This window comes from Mirounga angustirostris, unplaced genomic scaffold (genome assembly GCF_029215605.1).
Source record: "Mirounga angustirostris isolate CCGP_5_RB_7025 unplaced genomic scaffold, mMirAng1.0.hap1 SCAF_3, whole genome shotgun sequence".
Taxonomy (NCBI): Eukaryota; Metazoa; Chordata; class Mammalia; order Carnivora; family Phocidae; genus Mirounga; species Mirounga angustirostris.
In genome coordinates this window covers 93,503,917-93,522,650 of record NW_026991711.1, presented here as the reverse complement: position 1 = coordinate 93,522,650, position 18,734 = coordinate 93,503,917, and the positions used below count along the sequence as shown (strand labels likewise).

The 18,734-nt window shown below is 53.0% G+C and overlaps 1 protein-coding gene across 3 annotated transcripts in view; it reads left to right on the top strand.

The window, feature by feature from the left end:
- GLI2 (GLI family zinc finger 2) overlaps positions 1 to 18,734 on the top strand; it is a 245,890-nt gene that overhangs the window by 180,436 nt on the left and 46,720 nt on the right. For 2 of the 3 annotated variants that reach the window (XM_045869019.3, XM_064586407.1), the window contains one exon: positions 3,811 to 3,916. The exons of the other annotated variant lie outside the window; for it this stretch is intronic. In XM_045869019.3, the coding sequence (XP_045724975.2) occupies positions 3,811 to 3,916 (106 nt within the window). The remainder of the gene's footprint in view (positions 1 to 3,810; positions 3,917 to 18,734) is intronic. 3 annotated transcript variants of the gene reach the window in all.

The window sequence follows — 18,734 nt, the reverse complement described above, 5'->3', positions numbered from 1 at the left end:
TTTTTTTAACTTAAAAAAAGAGCCCACAATGAAAACAATGTGTGGAAGGATTTCATTCAATATGTCACTTGAAGTCAGCTCTTGTCCTTTATGTGTATTTTCGTGTTCCTTGGGTGCTGCGGACGGCCTCTGGACCGGGTGATTTCTTGCCAGAGTCCAAAAGGGAATTTCTCCCCCTGCAGCCAGGAGGAAGGGCTCTGAGCAAAGCATTCACTTCTGAAAGAGGGGCGCGCGGGGACGGTCCATGCCGGTCTGAAAGGGTCCTGAGAACTCAGATGGGCCAGATCAACCTTCACGCCTTGAATGGCCTGGGGTGCACAGTTGGCCCCAGAGACAGCTGGTGGGGGCTCAGGGATAATCAGGGGCTGGTGGGCCGTGTGCATCCAGAAGAGTCACTGGTCCCTAGTAGTGAGTTGTATGGATAAAGCCACAGTGACGTGGTACCGCCTGCGCCCCAAGCTCCTGTCCCCTGCTCAGGGATCCGTCCTATGACCTCAATGTGTCACTGGCTGGGACAAGCATGGCTCTTTCTCCGGGGAACAAGTGACCATTCACAAACAGCAGGACTGTCCTGGTAGGAAGGATCTTAAAGCCCATTTAATTCCCATTATACAGATGGGTAAGGTAATGCCCAGAGAGGAGACATGATTTCCCCACTGTCGCATGGTCTGGCCCGCAGCTCTGAGTTAAGAGAAAGCCACTTCCTCTGGTAGTCTCCACAGCCTGCACCCCAGCGATCAGGCAGAAAGGGGGGTGTGGCCTCAGCTGCAGCAGGACTCGGGGTGGCTGTGTGTCTTAATGCCTCTTCCCAGAAGCCCCAGTTTCCTCCTTCCCCATCTCTCTCTCCCTCTCTCTCTCTCTCTCTCACACACACACACATACGCACATAACACATGCACACGTGCACACCACACATACACGGCCCTGGCTTCAGCCCTGGTATCACCTCCATTTCATGTTCGCCTGGTAGACGACCATGAGCACTTCATTCCTGCAGATTTTATAGCTCTTGAGACCCGGGTGAAGTTGCATTAACCCCGAGAAGAGCACTCCTAGCTAGTGAGGTCGAGGGGAAGGTCTGGGCTCTGCGGCATTAGGGGACTGCCTTCTGCTTCTGCAGGCAGCAAGAGGAGAGAAGAAAAGCACACCTGGGTGCTGCGGGACGGCCAGTGGGAGGACTGGGAATTCTGGGGTCAATGCCCCCTGGGGTGCCATGAAGAGCCAGGAACTGATATCTGCAAAGCGCTAGGAGTGGGCCCAGTCCTACATGAGCATTTGTTAAATATAATATATACTCAAGGTGAGACCAGAAGGACGCCAGGGATCACCTTTGTACCCACAGACTGCCTCTGAGGATTCATTTTGGCTGGGCAGAGGGAAAAGCCCATGACCAGCTGTCCTGGGCCTTGGATTCTCCTCCAGGTTCTGTTGTTTTTCAGCTTTGTGACTTTGGGCTGAAATCACCCATAGCCTCTATTTCCTCATCTGTGAAATAGGCACAGTAACACCTACCCTGGCTGCCTCAGTGGTGGGCGGGGGGGGGGGGGTATGCAGGAAAACATTCAGAAACACACAAAGGCAAACTATTTTTATTTTATTAATAATACTATAATCTGGTCTGCCTGGCCACATTAAAAAATATATATATACCCGAAAGGCCCTTTCCTAAACATCTGGGGAGCTGGACACAGCTTCCCTGCTGAGTCCCCTGGGGGCATCTTGTCACCGCCACCGGAGTCCTCTCAGAGGACATGGGTGGGCCTAAGGGGATGGGGTGTGGTCATTCCAGCAATCTCCAGCTCCGCAAGTGAGGGCCCCACCAGAGGGACGGGACAACACGGCTGCTGTATCGTGTGTCCCCTTGGAGCCCAAGATTTGTGGAGTCTGTATTTGGCAAACTGATTTAGTCAGGGTGAGAAGATTCATTTTTTGTTGTTGTTGTTCTCAGTACTCATGGAAGGTGCCAGTTTTGTGGAACTATGAGGATAAATTTGAGTATGTGAAAATTAAGGTTAAAATTTCAGGGGGAAAATTTTCTTTTAAGAATTCATGATGGCTCAGTCAGTGGAGTGTGGGACTCTTGATCTTGGGGTTGTGAGTCTGAGCTCCACGCTGGGTGTAGAGATTACTTAAAAATAAAAAAAAAAAAAATCTTTTTTTTTTTTTTTTTTTTTTAAGAGAGGGAGTGTGCACAAGCAAGGGTGGGGAGGGGCAGAGGGAGAGAGAGAATCTTAAGCAGGCTCCACACGAACTGTGGAACCCAATGAGGGGCTCCATCTCACAATCCTGAAATCACAACCTGAGCTGAAATCAAGAGTCGGATGCTTAACCGACTGAGCCCCCCCAGGCACCTGCAAAATTAAAAAAAAATCTTAAAAAAAAAGAATTCATGGTGTTCAACCCAAGTATCTGTTGACAAGTGGATGGATAGCCAGACCAGGAATACATCCATACAGTGGAATATCATTCAGCCTTAAAAAGGAACTTCTGACACATGCTATACCAGATGAACCTTGGGGACATTATGCTAAGTGACATGAGCTAGACAGAAAAGGACAAATACCGTACGATTCCACTCATATGAGGTATGTAGAATACTCAGACTCATGGCGACAGAAAGGCGAATGGTGGTTGCCGGGGGGCTGGGAGAGAGGAGGAATGGGGAATTAGTGTTTAATGGGGACAGAGTCTCAGCTGGGGAAGATGGAAAAGTTCTGGAAATGGATGGTGGTTGCCCCCCAATTTGAATGTATTAATGCCACTGAGCCGTACACTTAAAAATGGTTCAAATGGTAAATTTTAGGTTATATATATTTGACCACAATAAAAAAAAAAGAATTCATAGTGCTTATGGGACAGTCCCAGGACCTGTTTGCAGGGAAACCGAGAGCAGAAACCCTTACAGTAGGCTGGGCAGTCAGCTGACCTGTACGCACGAGAAACAAACCCATGCCCATCTCTTGCGAGGATTCTGCAATTCAGACTCCACACGCACGCCTGCTGGCCCATGGCATTCAACCCGAGTAAGAGTTGACTGAGGAATCGCCACTTCTTAGCCCTTTTCTCAGTCTAACTACTTTTTAAAGAGGCTTGTTTTCCTAAAGCCTATAATTATGTTTGCCTCCAGGGGACCCAGGAATTTTTTTTTTTTTTTTTTTAAATAAGCAAAGAGCATCCTACAATTACCATGATGATTTGTTGAGGGCAGGCCAAGTGCCGACGGGAGGCTGACACGACTCTGGAAGCAAGGCTCACGTGCTGGCGTCTGCGTCTTGGAGGCACCCACCAGCTCATTTGGGGGTCAGTCATTAATACGAAGAGCTGCAGAATTAACAGACCCAACAGAACGGGGCAGGCGGCTCGGCGGGGTTGGGCCTTCCTGAGGCTGGCCGCGCCGGGAGCGGGCCCTGGCTTCACAGATGGTTCTAGGTAAATATTTCCAGCCAGGGTGACTGTGGCATCCGGAGCCACACGCAGCCCGGGCCGAGATGGGCAGCAGTCTGCCAGCTCTGTCAGCCCTGATTTGCGGCTGAGCCTGTAATCTCCCCGAGTTCAAAGAGCGCTTAGCTGCTTGTCTTTGTCAAGAGCGCGGTTGGGGATCTTTTATGTGAAAGATGTAGGATCCTCGGGCTGCCTTTGATTATTTATTCATCCCCCTCCGTGGGCGTGTGATAGCCAGGGCACCGCGTGGAGCTCCCTGTCCTGGCTACTCGGGCTCTGAAATTCATTGAGCTTTAAAGCCCTTCGAAAATGGCTTTTGGAGGGAGGGGAAAAGTTTTTGAAGGCCTGTTTCTCTCTCCCACTCCACAGTGCCGCAGCACCTTTTGCCACCGCTCCATGCTCCCTTACCGATTGACATGAGACACCAGGAGGGAAGGTACCATTATGAGCCCCACTCTGTCCACGGCATGCACGGGTAAGTTCTGCCCTCCGCCCACCGGCATGTGGTCACCTGCTGCGGGGGAGGCCAGCAGCCTCAGCCACTTGTCCTGCCTCTGTCTGTCTTTCTGGTGTTCCTCAACTGCACTGTCCTAAGCCAACAGTCCCCCTTGCCACCAGGAGTGCGCTGACCCAGGACCCCGGGTGAATGTGTAGGTGGGTTGTGAACACCCAGCTCCCTCTGGTTACCTGAGAAGGAAGCCCTGCTCGGCTCGCACATCCCCACTGCCAAGGCTGAGGGCTGTCCCTGTGCATCCATAGCACCTTGGGGCTCTGTGTGCACCCATGCAGTGGGAATTTCTTCCAGGCCAAAGGTCCTATATAAGTACGGTGACCTTAGGAGCGCCTGGGTGGCTCAGTTGGTTAAGCATCTGCCTTTGGCTCAGGTCATGATCTCAAGGTCCCCGGATCGAGCCCCCTTCGGGTTCCCTGCTCAGCAGAGAGCCTGCTCCTCTCTCTCCCTCTGCCCTTCTCCCCGCTCGTGCTACCTCTCTCACTTGCTCTATCTCAAATAAATAAATAAAATTTAAAAAAATGAGTACGGTGACCTTAGTTACACATTGTCACTGTATAATAATTCATAGCGCCCTTTCTACATGTCCCGGTTTAGACGCTATACTGTAATCACCTTCCTGATGAGGACAAGGTCATGTTACACTCTGGGGCCTCCTCGCACTCCCTGCTTTGAGGCCCCCAGGTAGCAGGATGTGTGCCAGTGCCCTCTCACTAAGCCGAGTCCTGTCCCTCTTCGTTCTCACCTAAGGCCTCGAAGCCTGGAGCTGATGTCACTTTGCTTGGTCTTTATGACTCTAAGACTGGGCCCCGCGCTACCCCATCCATTCTGCTTCCAGAGGAGAGGCTGGAACCTTTGCCCTACCCCCACATCTCTGCCGCTCCCCACACCAGCTTGGAGGAAACCTACTGCAAAGGATCGACTGGGCCCAGGGCCCCTCTGGACACAGCCACCTCATCTGTCCATGCCAAGTTGCTGTTCAGGGTTCTAGCACACACATTCCAAGAGGAATGCTCCTCTTGGGGCACCGGGGTCCCCAACACTGAGTGGGGCCCCTTCCCCGGAATGATCTGTTTTCCCACCTTCTCCCCAGCAGGCTCTGAGCTTCCCTCTCCTTGCTGCCCTGCCAATGGCTGACACAGAATAGGTCCAGGATCAGTGTTGGCTAAGTGAGAGTGCTCTCCACCCTTTGAAGACAAACCCTACTTGCTGCCTCTCCCAGCTCCTGGCTGAGCACTCCCTATGTTCAAAGCCAGCACTGTGCCTGATGAGGAGGCTGGTGACTGAGAAGGTCCCAGCCTCCAGGCAGCTCCTGTTTCTGGGCACCCATTGCTGCCTCCCCGAGGCCGAGAAAATCGGGGACTTTTTTTTTTTTAAAGTATCTTTCACTTTGAAATAATTTCAGACATGGAAAACAGTTGCAAAAATAGCACAAAGATTTCCATGATACCCTCCGCTGGGCTTCCCCAGGGGTCACATCCTATGTGACCGAAGACTGATACAGGGTCATTAAGTGACTTGTAAATTGTATCCACATTTCCTTAGTTGCCCCACTCATGTCTTTTTTTCCCTGTTCGGGATGCGGCCTTTGCATTTCGTGGTCAAACCTTCTTTAATCCAGGCTAGTGGCTGGATTAGTTTCTCTTGTCTTTCATGACCTTGACCTTCTTGAAGAGGACAGGCCAGTACAAAATGTACAGGTGTCCTTGTTCGGGGACTCTTGCCTAAATTTGCCTCATGATGAAATTCAGAATAAGCATTTTGGGGAATAATACCATAAAAGTGGCGCTGTGTCCTTCCTAGTGTGTTATGTCAGGAGACACGCACAATGACAATAGTTCTCATCACTGGAGAGGTTCATTTTTCTCATCGCTGCAGCTCACTTAGCTAAGGTGAGGTCTGCTGGGTTTCTCCACTTTAAAGTTGGTCCCTTTGTCATTAACAGGTATCTTAGGGGAGGGGCTGAGACTTCGGTAATATGTAAATATCCTGTGTTTTATCAAATTTTTACCTACTTTCACACCCATCAGATGGTTCTCAACAGAAACCATATTATTAGTGTTTTCCAAATGATGATTTTTTGTTTCCATCATTCCTTCCGCATTTTTTGCCTGGAATTCTCCTGTGAGGAATGGTCCCTTCTCCCCGCCCCCCCCCCGCGCCCCCTGTCTTTCTTTCTTTGATTATTTATTTATACCAAATAAATGCATGGACAGGCGTATTATTCTGAGTTATACTCTATTGTCGTCACTATTTGTGTGTGGTTGAAATGGTCCCAGATTTGCGCATTGGGAGGCCCCACAAGTTGTCTCTCAGGGCCTTTCAAATGTTGGAAACTTCTCATTTCATGTCAGTGTGTGTCGCTGGTTCTTCCTTGAAGAGGGTCTGCTGCTGGCACCCGGTGCCCACCTGGTAGGTGATGGGGCCCTTTCAGCCCTCTGCCCGCCTCCCAGACCCTCCAGCTGCAGGGCCTAAGACCACAGTGGGGGGGGTGCACGTGTTTGGAGCTAGTGGATCACCCAAAAATGGCTCAGTTGGTTGCATCTGAGCACTGAAGGAGAAACAAGGAGCTGAGTCCCTATTTGGGAGGGGATTAGAATTGCTGACTTTCTGCTCCTGAGAAATGCTGGACTGGTTGTGACAGAGATCCTGGGCACAGCAGACCCGCAGGGAAGGGCCCCCTGGAAGGGGCCGGGTGCTGGTCAGAGACGTGGGCAGTGCTGGTCGCTCCTGGAGGCACAGTCCACACAGGATAGCATGGGTGACTATCTTGGCTCACGTGTCCCCACATACCTAGCGACCACCACAGAGCTATAAGTAGACCCCACCATTGATGACTGCCATTTCTCCTAATCGTTCCCACCTACTGACCAGGCTCTGTTGTACGGACTTCACGTACCTCATCTCCCTTAACCCTCTCACAACCCTGAGAGATGGGCATTTTTTATCATTCCATTTTACAGAGGAAGGAACTGAGGCAGCAAGGAGAGGTGAAATATTAACCACCAGGGTTGCCGCCTTACAGAGTGGGAGGGTTAGAAACCTAATTACAACCCCCTGAGCCCAGGCCTCTCCCTTGGGAGCACATGGATGACCACTGGTCCCCTGGGAGCCTGTGAGGAATACAGATTCTCTGGCCCCAGGCCCAATTGATGAGTCAGAAACACTGGGGTGGGGCTCATGTTTGGGATGCTGCTGCAGGCAAGGCCCTGGCACTGGATAGGGAGCTCTCGGTGCTGTCCCCACCTTGGGCCGGTGGAGAGCTAGGAGGCAGTCCCTGAGTCTTCTCCAGGCTTTGCTATTCACCAGCCCTGGGTTGGACACGAGTCATGTCCCCTCTCTGGGCCTGCTTCCTTCCTGGCCACTGAGGGGTGAGGTATGGGCAGAGCACCCGGAGAAATAGAAAGCCTTCATGGCAGGCAGCAGGGGAGGTCTGGCCAGGCGAGTGGGCCTGTGGAAATGGCCTTGTCACTCACTGGCCCAGATGACTCTTGAACCGACTTGATGCCTGAAGGGGGGTGTATCAGTCTCCTGTCGCTGCTGTAACAGATTCCCCTGTGGCTTACAATGATACTTACTCTCGGACGGTTCAGGAGGGCAGAAGTCTGAAATCAGTCAAGGTGTTGGTGGGGTGTTGGTTCCTTCTGGAGACTCTAGCAGAGACTCTATTTCCTTGACTTCCCTAGTTTCTGGAGGCCACTTGCGTGCCTCAGCCGGGGACCCATGCCTCTGGTCATATAGCCTTCTCCACCCCCCCCCCCCCCCCCCACCGCTGCTTCTGTCCTCGCATCCTTCTTCCTCTTCCGTAATGCTTTTCTCCCTCTGCCTCCCTTCTAAAGGGCGGGCGATGGCTTTGAGGGCCCACCCGGATAATCCAAGATAATCTTCCTGTCTCAGGATCCTCAACTCCATCACATCTGCAAAGTCCCTTTCCCCCTAGAAAGTTACGGTCCTGGATTCCAGGGATTCGGGCAGGGACAGCTCTGGGGCTTATTTGGGATCACCAAGCCCCAGTGGCCAGCGTGGCATCACCCAGTAGAATACAGTAAAGGGTGTCAACAGCGTGTGCAGGGCCTGGGGCAGGCGGGCTCTGGGGGCAGGCAGGTGTGCCTTGTTGACGGCCTCGTGAGCGCAGGTGCTGGGCTTCAGAGAGGCACACCGACTTGGCCCGTGTCATCCCTGCAAGGCGGGCATGCTGGCCTCCCCTCCCCACCCGGGGCCGGGCTGTCCGGGTTAACACCCAAGTGATGATGGGCAGCAGCGCTGTGTTCCCAGAGCCCCGTGCCCTGCCGGGGTGGGCTCCCAGGGGCTCCCCATTAGCCTCAGGATGGTCGGTACCCACCCGGCCACAGGGGGACACGGCGAGTGCTTCCGGACCCTTTCACCCTCCCCCCTCCGTGCCTCAGATGGGAAACAGGACGAGGCCTCTAAGAAAACAACGGCCCTGTGGCTCTGGCTTGTGTGATTAATGCGGGAGGAGCCCGGTGGAGCACCCGATCCCTCAAGCCCCTGCTGTAGCCCACGCCTCCTCCGCGCCTAATGTGTCTAATTACACAAACGTTGCACGGCAAATGAGGTGCGGTGTCATCTCTTGTCACCCGAGCGGGAGCCTCGGCCTGCCGCTCCGCGCCATTGGCTCTCGTGGTCCTCACGGCCCGGGGATTGGGCGCCTTGTGCACAAGGGCTCCGCGTGCATGCTCCACCGCGAGCTGGTCGTGCCCGCCACCGGAGCCGCAGGAATGATCTGTCACCAGCCCTGCCCCGCTAGCTGGCCTGGAACCCTGGCTCTGCACTTGGGAGAGCTTACCAACCCAAACGAATAAACCTCAGTTTTTCCATCTGTAATCGGGCGTCATGAGAGTACTTATCCCATCTATGGAGTTATTTTGAGGATTCAGTGGGATCATATAAATAAAGCAGTGAGAACAGTTTGGAAACATTGAGTAGATGTTAACAATGATGATTCTCACGGTTGCTATTTGCTTATGAGGGCGGGGGTCATGGCAGGCCCAGGCACCTTATGGCAGAGGCAGGCTATGGCATGACATTTGAAGAGGCTTCTGTCTTGTGGCTGCGGCATAAGAAGGTGGAAAATAGGACAGAAGGAGTACCATTGGGGATGGAGAGAGGAGGGGTCTTTTTTCTCCCAGTTGAAGAATTTGGACTTTATCCTCTCGGCAACCAGGAGTAAGAGGGAGTGGTCAGATTTGGTTCCAGGACACCCGTGGGAGCAGTTAGGGGATGGGTAGGACAAGTGGGGGGCACATGGCAAAGGTCCCAGGGTCCAGGTGACAGCCCTCCCCTCCCACAGGCAGCCACACAGGGAAGAGTGGGGCATGGGGAACAGCAGGTGGAAACTCAGCCAGCACGCGGGGCCGGCTTCTTCATAGATGCCCCTGCCCCATCCTGACAGCCACCTTCCCGCATCTCCTAGAAGTACAAACCCACAGCAGGATTTGCATAGCTCGCTAATGCTCAGGTGGTTCTAGAAGAGTAGATGGCACTGCCCATGGACTCCTGGGGCGGCATTTCTTATCTGTGTAAACCACACGTGTTGGGGAGATAAATGGGTAGAGGGGTTGTTCTTGTTGTCAGGCGGGGTTCTTTTGTGACCCCCCCAACCCCATGAGGTTATGATCCTGAAGGTCCAAGAGTCCATTCTCAGGGGCGAGAAGAGAAGGCCAGCCGGTGGGTGGGAGCAAACACTCCCTGCAGACTTTCCAAAGCCTTGCGACTGCTGGTGGGAAAGGGGACCTCTTTGGATCCGTTGCTGGCCCCTGCCCCTTGGAAACAGGCTTGCTGGGTGTTGTGGGGACAGAGGCTGAGGCATGGCACTGTGGGACCCCCAGCTGGAGCTCTCCGTTTGCCCTGTGTATGCGGTCATACAAGCAGGAGTCCGGGCTGCCCTGAGCCAGGATCAACCCATGTCCTGTCGGGGAAGGGAGAAGTTCAGGTTCCTGGTTCAGGAGGCTGGGGTTGCCCTTCAACTCCCCATGTTGCTTATGGGGTCCTTCTCATCCAAGCCTTGCCCTGGGGCTTCAGAGCAGACCAATTCCAGCTGCTTCCCGCCCAGAGGGGTTACCGAGACCATCTCGTGCTGCAGTTCTCAAACCTGGCTGCCAATCTGAACTAGGCTGTGTCTTAAAGATGCATGTTCTTTGGTCCAGTCCCAGAAGTTCTGGCTCTTTCAGGCTAGGGTGAGGACTGGGTATCTGCTTGTTTATCTACAGGCCAGAGTCTGGGGACCACCGCAGGCCACCCTGCTTATTTTATACCCAAGAAAATAGGCCCGGAGCTGTTTGTTGCCATGCCAGAGTCGTCCAATCAGCAGGCTGTAGGGCTTTTTCTCTCAACGATAACAACTTCAAAGTTTGGGGTGTTAAAAATCCCCTGGTTCCTTTTTATCACCCATTCACAGATGCAGTGCCCACAAGTTGACCTAAATCTGTCCATATTCTCGGCTTGCGAAAGGGGATGAGCATATGGAACGAAGACAGCTACCACGTCTCAGCCACAGGAAGGACAGTCCCCTTCTCTCTCCTCTTGCCTGGTTCCATACCTGACCTCTGACCTCCGTGACCCGCAGCACCTGCCTAGGCTCTAGAGCTGACCACCACGAGTCTCTCCCCTGCAGATCACTTGATCTTGAGCTGTAGTTGGTGAGCAGGGTTCCAGTGGTCACGGCCCAAGGCCACCCTGAGAGACAAAGAGAGAGGAGGAGGGGTCCTGCTGGGGACAGATGGCTCTGGGGCTTAGCTATCAATTCATGCAAAGTCAACATGCTGGGCCAGGTACTTTAAGAAAAGAGGAAACGCCAGCTGGTGGGTGCGAGGACCTCCGCCTTCCATCATCATCTGCACACTTTGTCGCGCGTGCAAATTACCCAGAGCCCCCTGGGAGAGCTGTTAAGGTTGTCTGAAGCCACCGCGTCTGGGGACTGCATATTAATGGGGATGTTTAGCCCCTCTGTTGGTGTGCTTCACTTAAGAAAGTAGTGCTGTTGCTGGCTGAGCTCCTGAACTTTCTAATCTGGGGGGATTTGAAGATGGCTTTTCCCAAGGTCAGTGTTAAATAAAAACTGCACCTGCTCGTCGTGAGATTAATAAACACACAGCCTGCATCGTCCTGGGCCCCTAAGAGCCCTGTCCTCAGCCAGTCACTGAGGAGCAGGAAGATAGTAATATTTTCTTCTTGATTCTTGGCCCCACACCACTAGGTTCATGGTTCAGAGAGGACTGGCTTTGTGTTTCACAAAGAACATTCTCTTCCCTCAGCAAATGCACGCACTTCTGTTCAGAGATTCGTGGAAGAAAGGAAGAGCGGGTGGAAGGGCCTGTCTGCCTGGCTTCTGGGCTGAGATGCTGGGTGGGCCCAGGGCTGCCCACCAGAGGCCTTGTCCTCCCCCTCACTGGAGTCCGAGTTGGCCTTTTATCTCCAGTGAGTGCTCCTTTTTTTTTTTTTTTTTTAAGATTTTATTTATTTATTTGACAGAGAGAGAGAGACAGCGAGAGAGGGAACACAAGCAGGGGGAGTGGGAGAGGGAGAAGCAGGCTTCCCGCAGAGCAGGGAGCCCAATGCGGGGCTCGATCCCAGGACCCTGGGATCATGACCTGAGCCGAAGGCAGACACTTAACGACTGAGCCTCCCAGGCGCCCCCAGTGGGTGCTCCTTTAAACCTGCTGTAGCTGACCAGTACTTCAGAGCAGCTAGGGAGCGGGGAGACACAGAGCCCGGAGAACTCTGGGACTAGGGAGTTTGTAGGGCAGCTGGCCCTCCTCCCTTAGCTGTCTGAGGACTGGGTGGCAAATAGGCGTGGAGCCTTGGCTCATGGTGATGTAAGTGTGCCTTTGAGACCCCTCTGGGCAGCCGGATGCTGGGGCCAGGCTAACTGAGGTGCAGTCCCAGCAGCCCGGGGCCAGCCCTCTGGATTATACCACTTAACCCTTATCAGCACCCTATGAGGAAGGCAGCTTCGTCACTCCCACTTGCTAAGTGGAGAAACTGAGGCACAATGCGGTTGCCTGCTTTCACTAGCGACATCCTCCTAGTAAGTAGCAAAGCTGTGACTGGAACCCGGGCAGTTTAACCCTAGAGGGCCCCTCTCTGCACTGACCCTTCTGCTAAAGACTCTCCTGGCTCCGAGGTCTTCAGATTCCCAGCTCTGGGAACGTGCTCTGCGGTGTGGGACAGACAGCTCATTTATAATGGAATCTGGCCTGTAAAAGTTTAATGAGGAGCGTGTCTGATAAGCCGGCCTGCTCTTTGATCAGTGCTGAACGCCAGCCCCTCGCAGAAGAGGAACTGCCTGGCTCTGGGCTTTGGAGAGAGCCCGTGTGGTCAGCCCAGGGCAGGAGGGGCCCCGGGAGTGAAGTAAATCTTGGTGTGCAGAAATAAGGTGGGTCTGCAGTGGGGGAGGGCATGCAAAGCAGGTATGGGGAGGGGCTTCCTGGTGGGAAGGTCCTGCAAAGTTGAGAGGTGGTCTTTCTGGTTCTTCTCCTGTCCCACTGGGCCCCCATCACCTTGGCATAGCCCATTCCACGCCCCCAGGATGTGGGCAGAATGGGGTAAGGCCAGGGTTCAAATCCTACCTATGTTATTTATACCCTCTATGTCCTTGGCCTGGCAGTTTAACATCCCATGAGCCTTGGCTTCCCTATCTCTAAAATGGGGATACAAGAGTAACCCATGGGGTGGTTTTGAGGATAAGGTGAGGGAGTATGTATAAAGCACATAGAACAGCCCCTGCTACGTAGTGAGCACCGGACAGTGATTTGCTCTTTTCACCCTTGTGTCGAGACCAGAAGTAAACTCACATTTAATTCCAGGCACCCTGCTGGGTGCTGGGCAAATGGCATCATATCCAGTCCCCCCAGCACCCTATAAGGTAGGTGATATTCTCCCCATTTCATACAGCAGAAAACTAGAGGTTCCCAGAATTTAAGAACTTCCCAAGATCACTCAGTAAGTGAGAACTGACGCTTAATCCTGAGCTTTTCTCTGTGCCATGATTGTCCTTGGAGAGGAAGTGGCATCTCCTTGCAAGTCTTAGGGCTACAGGCGGTTATCGCTGCTGGCAGACAGGGGAACGGAACAATGATCAATCCAAAGGAAATAATCACTAAGAGTAAAATTTCAGTTATGGGATAGATTGGCCTTTGAGGTGGGGTCCTCTCCCAGTCCACATGTCTGGGGTGTCCACTCTGGGTGGAAGCTGATGCCAGGGCCCAGAATGCATTCATTCAGCCTAGTTCCTGGCTGCTGGATTTACCATGTCCCAGGGGCTGTCGCTGGAGGTCACTCCTGCCGGCCTTAGTCAACACCTGTTGAGGGGATTCTTGAGCAGTGCCCTGCCCCCGAGGCTTGCTGCAGTTAGCACTGCTGCGTCGCTTACTTGCCCTGGTGCCCACGGAGATGAAGAAATACGTTGGGCACCGTGGGAGCCCCTTCTCCCATGCTCTCCTGCCAGGAGCTGCGTTTCTGACACATGAACTTGACCTGCCCTGCCCAAGCAAGTTACGTTTAGCTGTTGCTTAACTCAGATGGGGAAGTTCTTAGTGCTTATTCCTCTGACGTCAACCACCCCGTGCCTAGGAGGGGCCAGCCTCGGGCCAGGTGTTGGGGATCCAGGCCCAAGGAGGCCCAGCCTTGCTGCCCACACATATCTTATGGTCTTGGAGGGGAAGGAGGAAAAATGGGGCAGTTACAGAGTGGTGTGCTAGAAAGGGGGGCGGGGAAGCCCGGGACACTAGGAAGCCAGGAAAGGGAAACGTTTACCAGGAGGAAGGCATGGGAGGCCTGTCTCTCCCGATCCCATCCCTAGCCCCAGCCTGCCGTGGGGCTCCACGGTCTTCTTGGGGTTGCCCCTGTTCCAGTGCGGGGCCTCCACTCCCAGGCCGACACAGATGCCCTCTATGAAGAGGAGCCTTTTCCAGTGCACCCACTAATGGACTCAAAAGTTTGGTAAAAATTGGCCGCACACCCACCTCTAAGAAGACTTTTATCTAAACTATTTGAGATTATCCCTCTCGTTTTGACAGGCATCCAGGAAAGGAAATTCCACAACCACTTTGGCAGGCCAGGCCAGAGTTGAAGAATTCTCACTGTGGAGGAGTTTCCCTGTGTGTAGCCCACCCGCCTCCCTGGACTTTTCTCATGGCTTAAACCCAGACCCCGAGGGCAGTATAATGAAACCCCTCCTTTTCCTGAAGGCTCCTCCTGCCCCAGGACCACATGTCTCATTCCTTCCATGGCTCCAGGTCCAGCCCCCTTGCATTGCCCTGTGATAGGACAGTCCCCATAGAGCCGTGACTTTCTGGAAGCTTCGGCTCAGCTGTGCTCAGCCAAGGTTGGCTGTTCTTACAGACAAAGGCCTCCCATCCCCAGAGGTTAACCCACACCACAGGTCACTTGGAGAGGGCCTAATCTGGGCCTGGTTCCCCCAGGGCCTCTTCCCCAGGGCCAGCTGTGTTCCTGCCTCACCACCCCCCAACACATGGCTCACATCCAAGGTCTCTCCCCCACCCCAGCGCTGTGCAAGTCATCACTTTGCTAGGGAAAAAAGTCTCCTTGATACTTCCCTCTTGTCTTTTATGCTTTTTTAGTTTTTATACTTGAAAAAGCCCATAACCTTCCTATCCTTCTGTTCCAAAGGGACAAAAATGTGATAAAGGGTGGGCAATTGAATTAACCCCTCTTGCCTGTGTGGCTAGATCTTAACCAAGTCCATGTGTATGGCCTCCTTTGTAGGCGCAGTTTTATAACCTAATTTCCCTACCAAAACATCAGTGTTTACTTAGTAAGAAATCTGCTCTTTGTCAGCTGAAAACAGTGATTTCTTTATTATGGCTCTGCGTAGGGAGTGACAGCTGAAAGTTGGCGCTCGGCTAGGTCTGCTGGAGTGTGCGGGTCTGTAATGGGAACGGGGTGAGTGGAGGGTCGAATGGATCGCCTGTGTATAAAGACGTGTGTCGGCCGCAGAGCAGGCCTGTCGGACGGGCTGGGGCTGGCCAGCAGGGAGCCTGGGCAGCAGACGGATGGGGAAGCCAAGAGGAGCCCACTGGGTGGCAGGGAGACAACTACTGAGCCCCCAAAGGCTTCCCGGCAGCCCACACAAGTTCACGACCAACCCTGCGGGTCGCTCCGCTCCCCACCACAGAGCCCCCCGTCCACCCAGCCAACTTCGAACCAGAAGCCAGCCCTCCTCTTTAAGCTTTAGGCTCATTTACTATTGAAGACACACAAAAGGAAGAGTGGAAGCATGGTTAAGATATAAAGAGTAATGATATCATACACGGTCATTCCCTGCCCTGCCTAAGGATTGGGGACATGCCGGCACGTTTGGGGTCCTGCCCCAGGGGCTCCCCCTCCCGCCAAGCTCTGGGATTTGGAGTTTCTCATCCTCTTGCATCCGTGACAGTTCCACCTTATGTCTGACTCCCCTAACAACACATTGTTTAGTTTTGCTCTGTGGGCTGGGTATAAACAGAATCATTGCAAACGGATTCGTTGGGAAACTACTGTCATGGGTCAAATTATGTTCCAGAGATTCACCCGTCAATGCCTGAGTCTCTTATTCATGAATTCTCACTACTCTGGGGCAGTCAGTATTGACAGGCATCTGGGATGTGCCTGTGTTTTGGCGATTCTGAACATTATTGCAGTGAATGCTCTCGTACCGTCCTCCAGGCCCCCTGGACAGCTGGCTGTTCCTTAGAGTAAATGCGTGTCCAGGAGTGAAATTGCTGAGTCATGGGTTATTCACATTTTACCCCCAGATGTTGCCAGACTTTTGCTTGGCTGGTTTTGCCACCAGCAGGGCTTGAGGGCTCGGCTCACTCTACATCCTTGTTACCAGGGTAATGTCAGCAACGTTTAAATGGTTGCCTCAATTTTGGTATGTCCTGTGATTTGGATTTTCTATTTCCCTGATTACTGATGAGGCTGAGCATCCTTTCCTGTATTTATTGGCCAGTAATGTTTCCTGCTTGCGAAGTGCCTTTGGAGTTATTTTGCTCATTTCTGTATGGAGTTGCCTTTTTCATATTGATATGAACAAGCTTTTTATATATGAAGGCCACTCATTCCATAATTAGTTATCTGTGTTGCAGATATCCTCTCTCAGTTTGTGTTTGCTTTCTTCACTCCCACAGTGAAGTGTCTGGATGAAGAGAAATTCCTTGTATAACCCAGGTCAGGTTATCGACATTTCCTTAAGGTTTTTCCCACACATTCCTCTCCCATCAGCTGTGTGGTCTGCCTTTCAGCTCCTGGACTCTGGTAGCTATTCCCCGATATGACCTGCTCTTTGTTCAGCTGTCCTCCTGCCTTGGAACACCAGGCCTGCACCACTCACTGCCTCCTTTCCATTTCTCTATAAGAGTTGAGACACAGTTTCAGATGCCACCTCCTGCAGGAAGCCTTCTCAGATTGCCCCCAACAGAACGAATGAATTCTTTCCCTCCCACCCTTCTTTCTGCTCTAGTACCTTGTATACTCTTTGTAGGCTACAATTAGTGTCCACTCTCCTCCATGACCCCAGAGGTCCCAGACCCATGATTCCGTCAAGGCACTGAGGTGAACCATAGGCTCAGGGGGCTGTGATTTCCTGAACTCATGGCTGGATCTGTGGTACTCCCCCAGGATCATCACTCTAACAGCTTGTCATCACCTCAGCCTCATGGCAATTGACGTACTCTGCTGGGATCTGTGCGAGTATGGGTTTAAGGTGAGCCCTGGGAAAGTCAGAGTTGACCCAGACACACCTGGTGCAGCACTTGTCAGTCGAGTTTTTGAATTCCTAGGGGTGGGGTGCTGGCTGAGTCCTCCTCAGACCCCCAGCTCCCCACCTGATTCCCTCAGGGCCCACGCTCAGTGAACGTTGGCCAACCGACTGAGGGAATAATGCTTGAACACACAAACAAATCAGCAAATGGCTGGATGCTGTGGTCCCAGGTCCTGTTTACAGTGAGCCTTCTTGCTGATTTACAGAGCCTCTCCACGTGGGCAGAGTGCAGCCCAGATGCATAGGAACATGCCGATGGTCGCAAAAAAAAATGAATTGGGCTCTGATTTGGAGAGGCGCGGTTCTCCGGTGCTTTCCAAAAGAATTCAGTGTACATCTCTTTCCAGTTGCAAACCCCTTTGGTGCATGTTGAAAGGGGCTTGATTTCTGGAACTTTTAAAATTAATATATGGAAGGCGTGGTGAGCAAGCTTGCCAACGTACAGTTTCACATACCCCAAACCAACCAAACAAACAGAAAACTGAAAAACAAAGCCCAAACCAACAAACAAAACCCTCGCCGAAGAGATTGAACTCCGCCCAGAGGAGATCCTTGGAGCTCTATCCACTAGTAAGCCTAGGGCAGCGGGCACTGACCTTGCCCTTCAGGGATACCCTGGAGAAAACAGACACATGCCTGCCCTGCTCAGCCAGGCCTGGTGCTAAGGAGCCCCAGTTTGAGGAGGAGAATAGCTCAGAGCAGGAAGGCCAGCTTCAGGGTATTTATTTCCCCTCTAGCTGATCAGCGGGCCCAAGGCCAACTGCCTAGTGTTTCTGAGAAAGTGGGTGCCTGGCCCCGAGCAGCTGGGCAACAGCAGAGGGGTCACCGCCTCCCCACTCTGAGCCCTCTGACTCCACCCATGGCCCTGTGATCCTGGTGGGTGGTAGCATCTCAGCCCAAAGGCAGGATGAGGACATGCGAGCCAGCGGTCCCTGGGGCAGGAGGGGTTGGCGTGTCAGGGCCGTGTGCAGGGCGCGTTCAGCTATGGGGAGCCAGTGACCGTGTAATCCGGGCGGCAGGGGGGAAGGCACGCTCCAGAGCCCTGCAAGCATGCTCAGAAGCCCTCCCAGCGTGGAGGGGACTCCCCGCTTCCCTGCCAGCTTGCCGCTGGTGGAGCACCTCTCCGGCTAGGCCACTCCAAGGAATAACACACAGGCCCTGCTCCCTAAGAGTTGATGGTCTCAGAAGAAAGGCAACTGTCATAATGATGGTGATGTCAGTCCCTCCCAAGGGCCTCCTCCACACCAGCACAATATGCTGTGCATTCTGGATTAGCTCCCAGCAAGTTGCCACGAAACTCAGTGGCTTGAAACAACAGGAATATATTCCCTCGCAGTTTTGGAGATCAGGAGTTTAAAATCAATACTATTGGGTCAATACTGCAAAGGTTGCTTCCTCTGCAGGATCTAGGGGGAAAGCCATCCCTTGCCCCCGCCATCATTCCTTGGCTTGTGGCCACATCCCTCCAGCCTGCATCCCCATGGTTACACAGCCTCCTCCCCTTCTGTGTCCCTCTGCCTCTCTTTTATAAGGACACTTGCTCTGGCGTTTAGGATCCCCCTGATAATCCATAATCTCCTCATCTCAGCATTCTTACCTTAATCACATCTGCCAAGTCCTTTCTTTTTTTCCTAATATAGTAGTATTAACAAGGGATCAGGAAGGACACGGATGCATCTTTGAGAGGTCAAGATCAGCCTGCCATACTTGCCTCCCCTCTGCTTCCCACTACATATTTGTAAGAGCACTATTGCGATTGCTTGTTGTAGCTAAGCTCACAGGTTCAGAGAGGCGTGTGAATTGCTCCAAGCCACACAGCTAGGAGAGAGCTGAGCTGGAACCCAGGCATTCTGCCGCAGTGCCTGCACGCTGGACATACTCACTGCTTCATTCGCTCATTCTTCCAGTTATTCGTGCAGCGGCCGCACGTGGAGCATGCTCTCTGAGCACCTGGTGGGCACGGGAGCAGGTATGGGGAGAGCAAGTGAGCAGGAGCTGTGG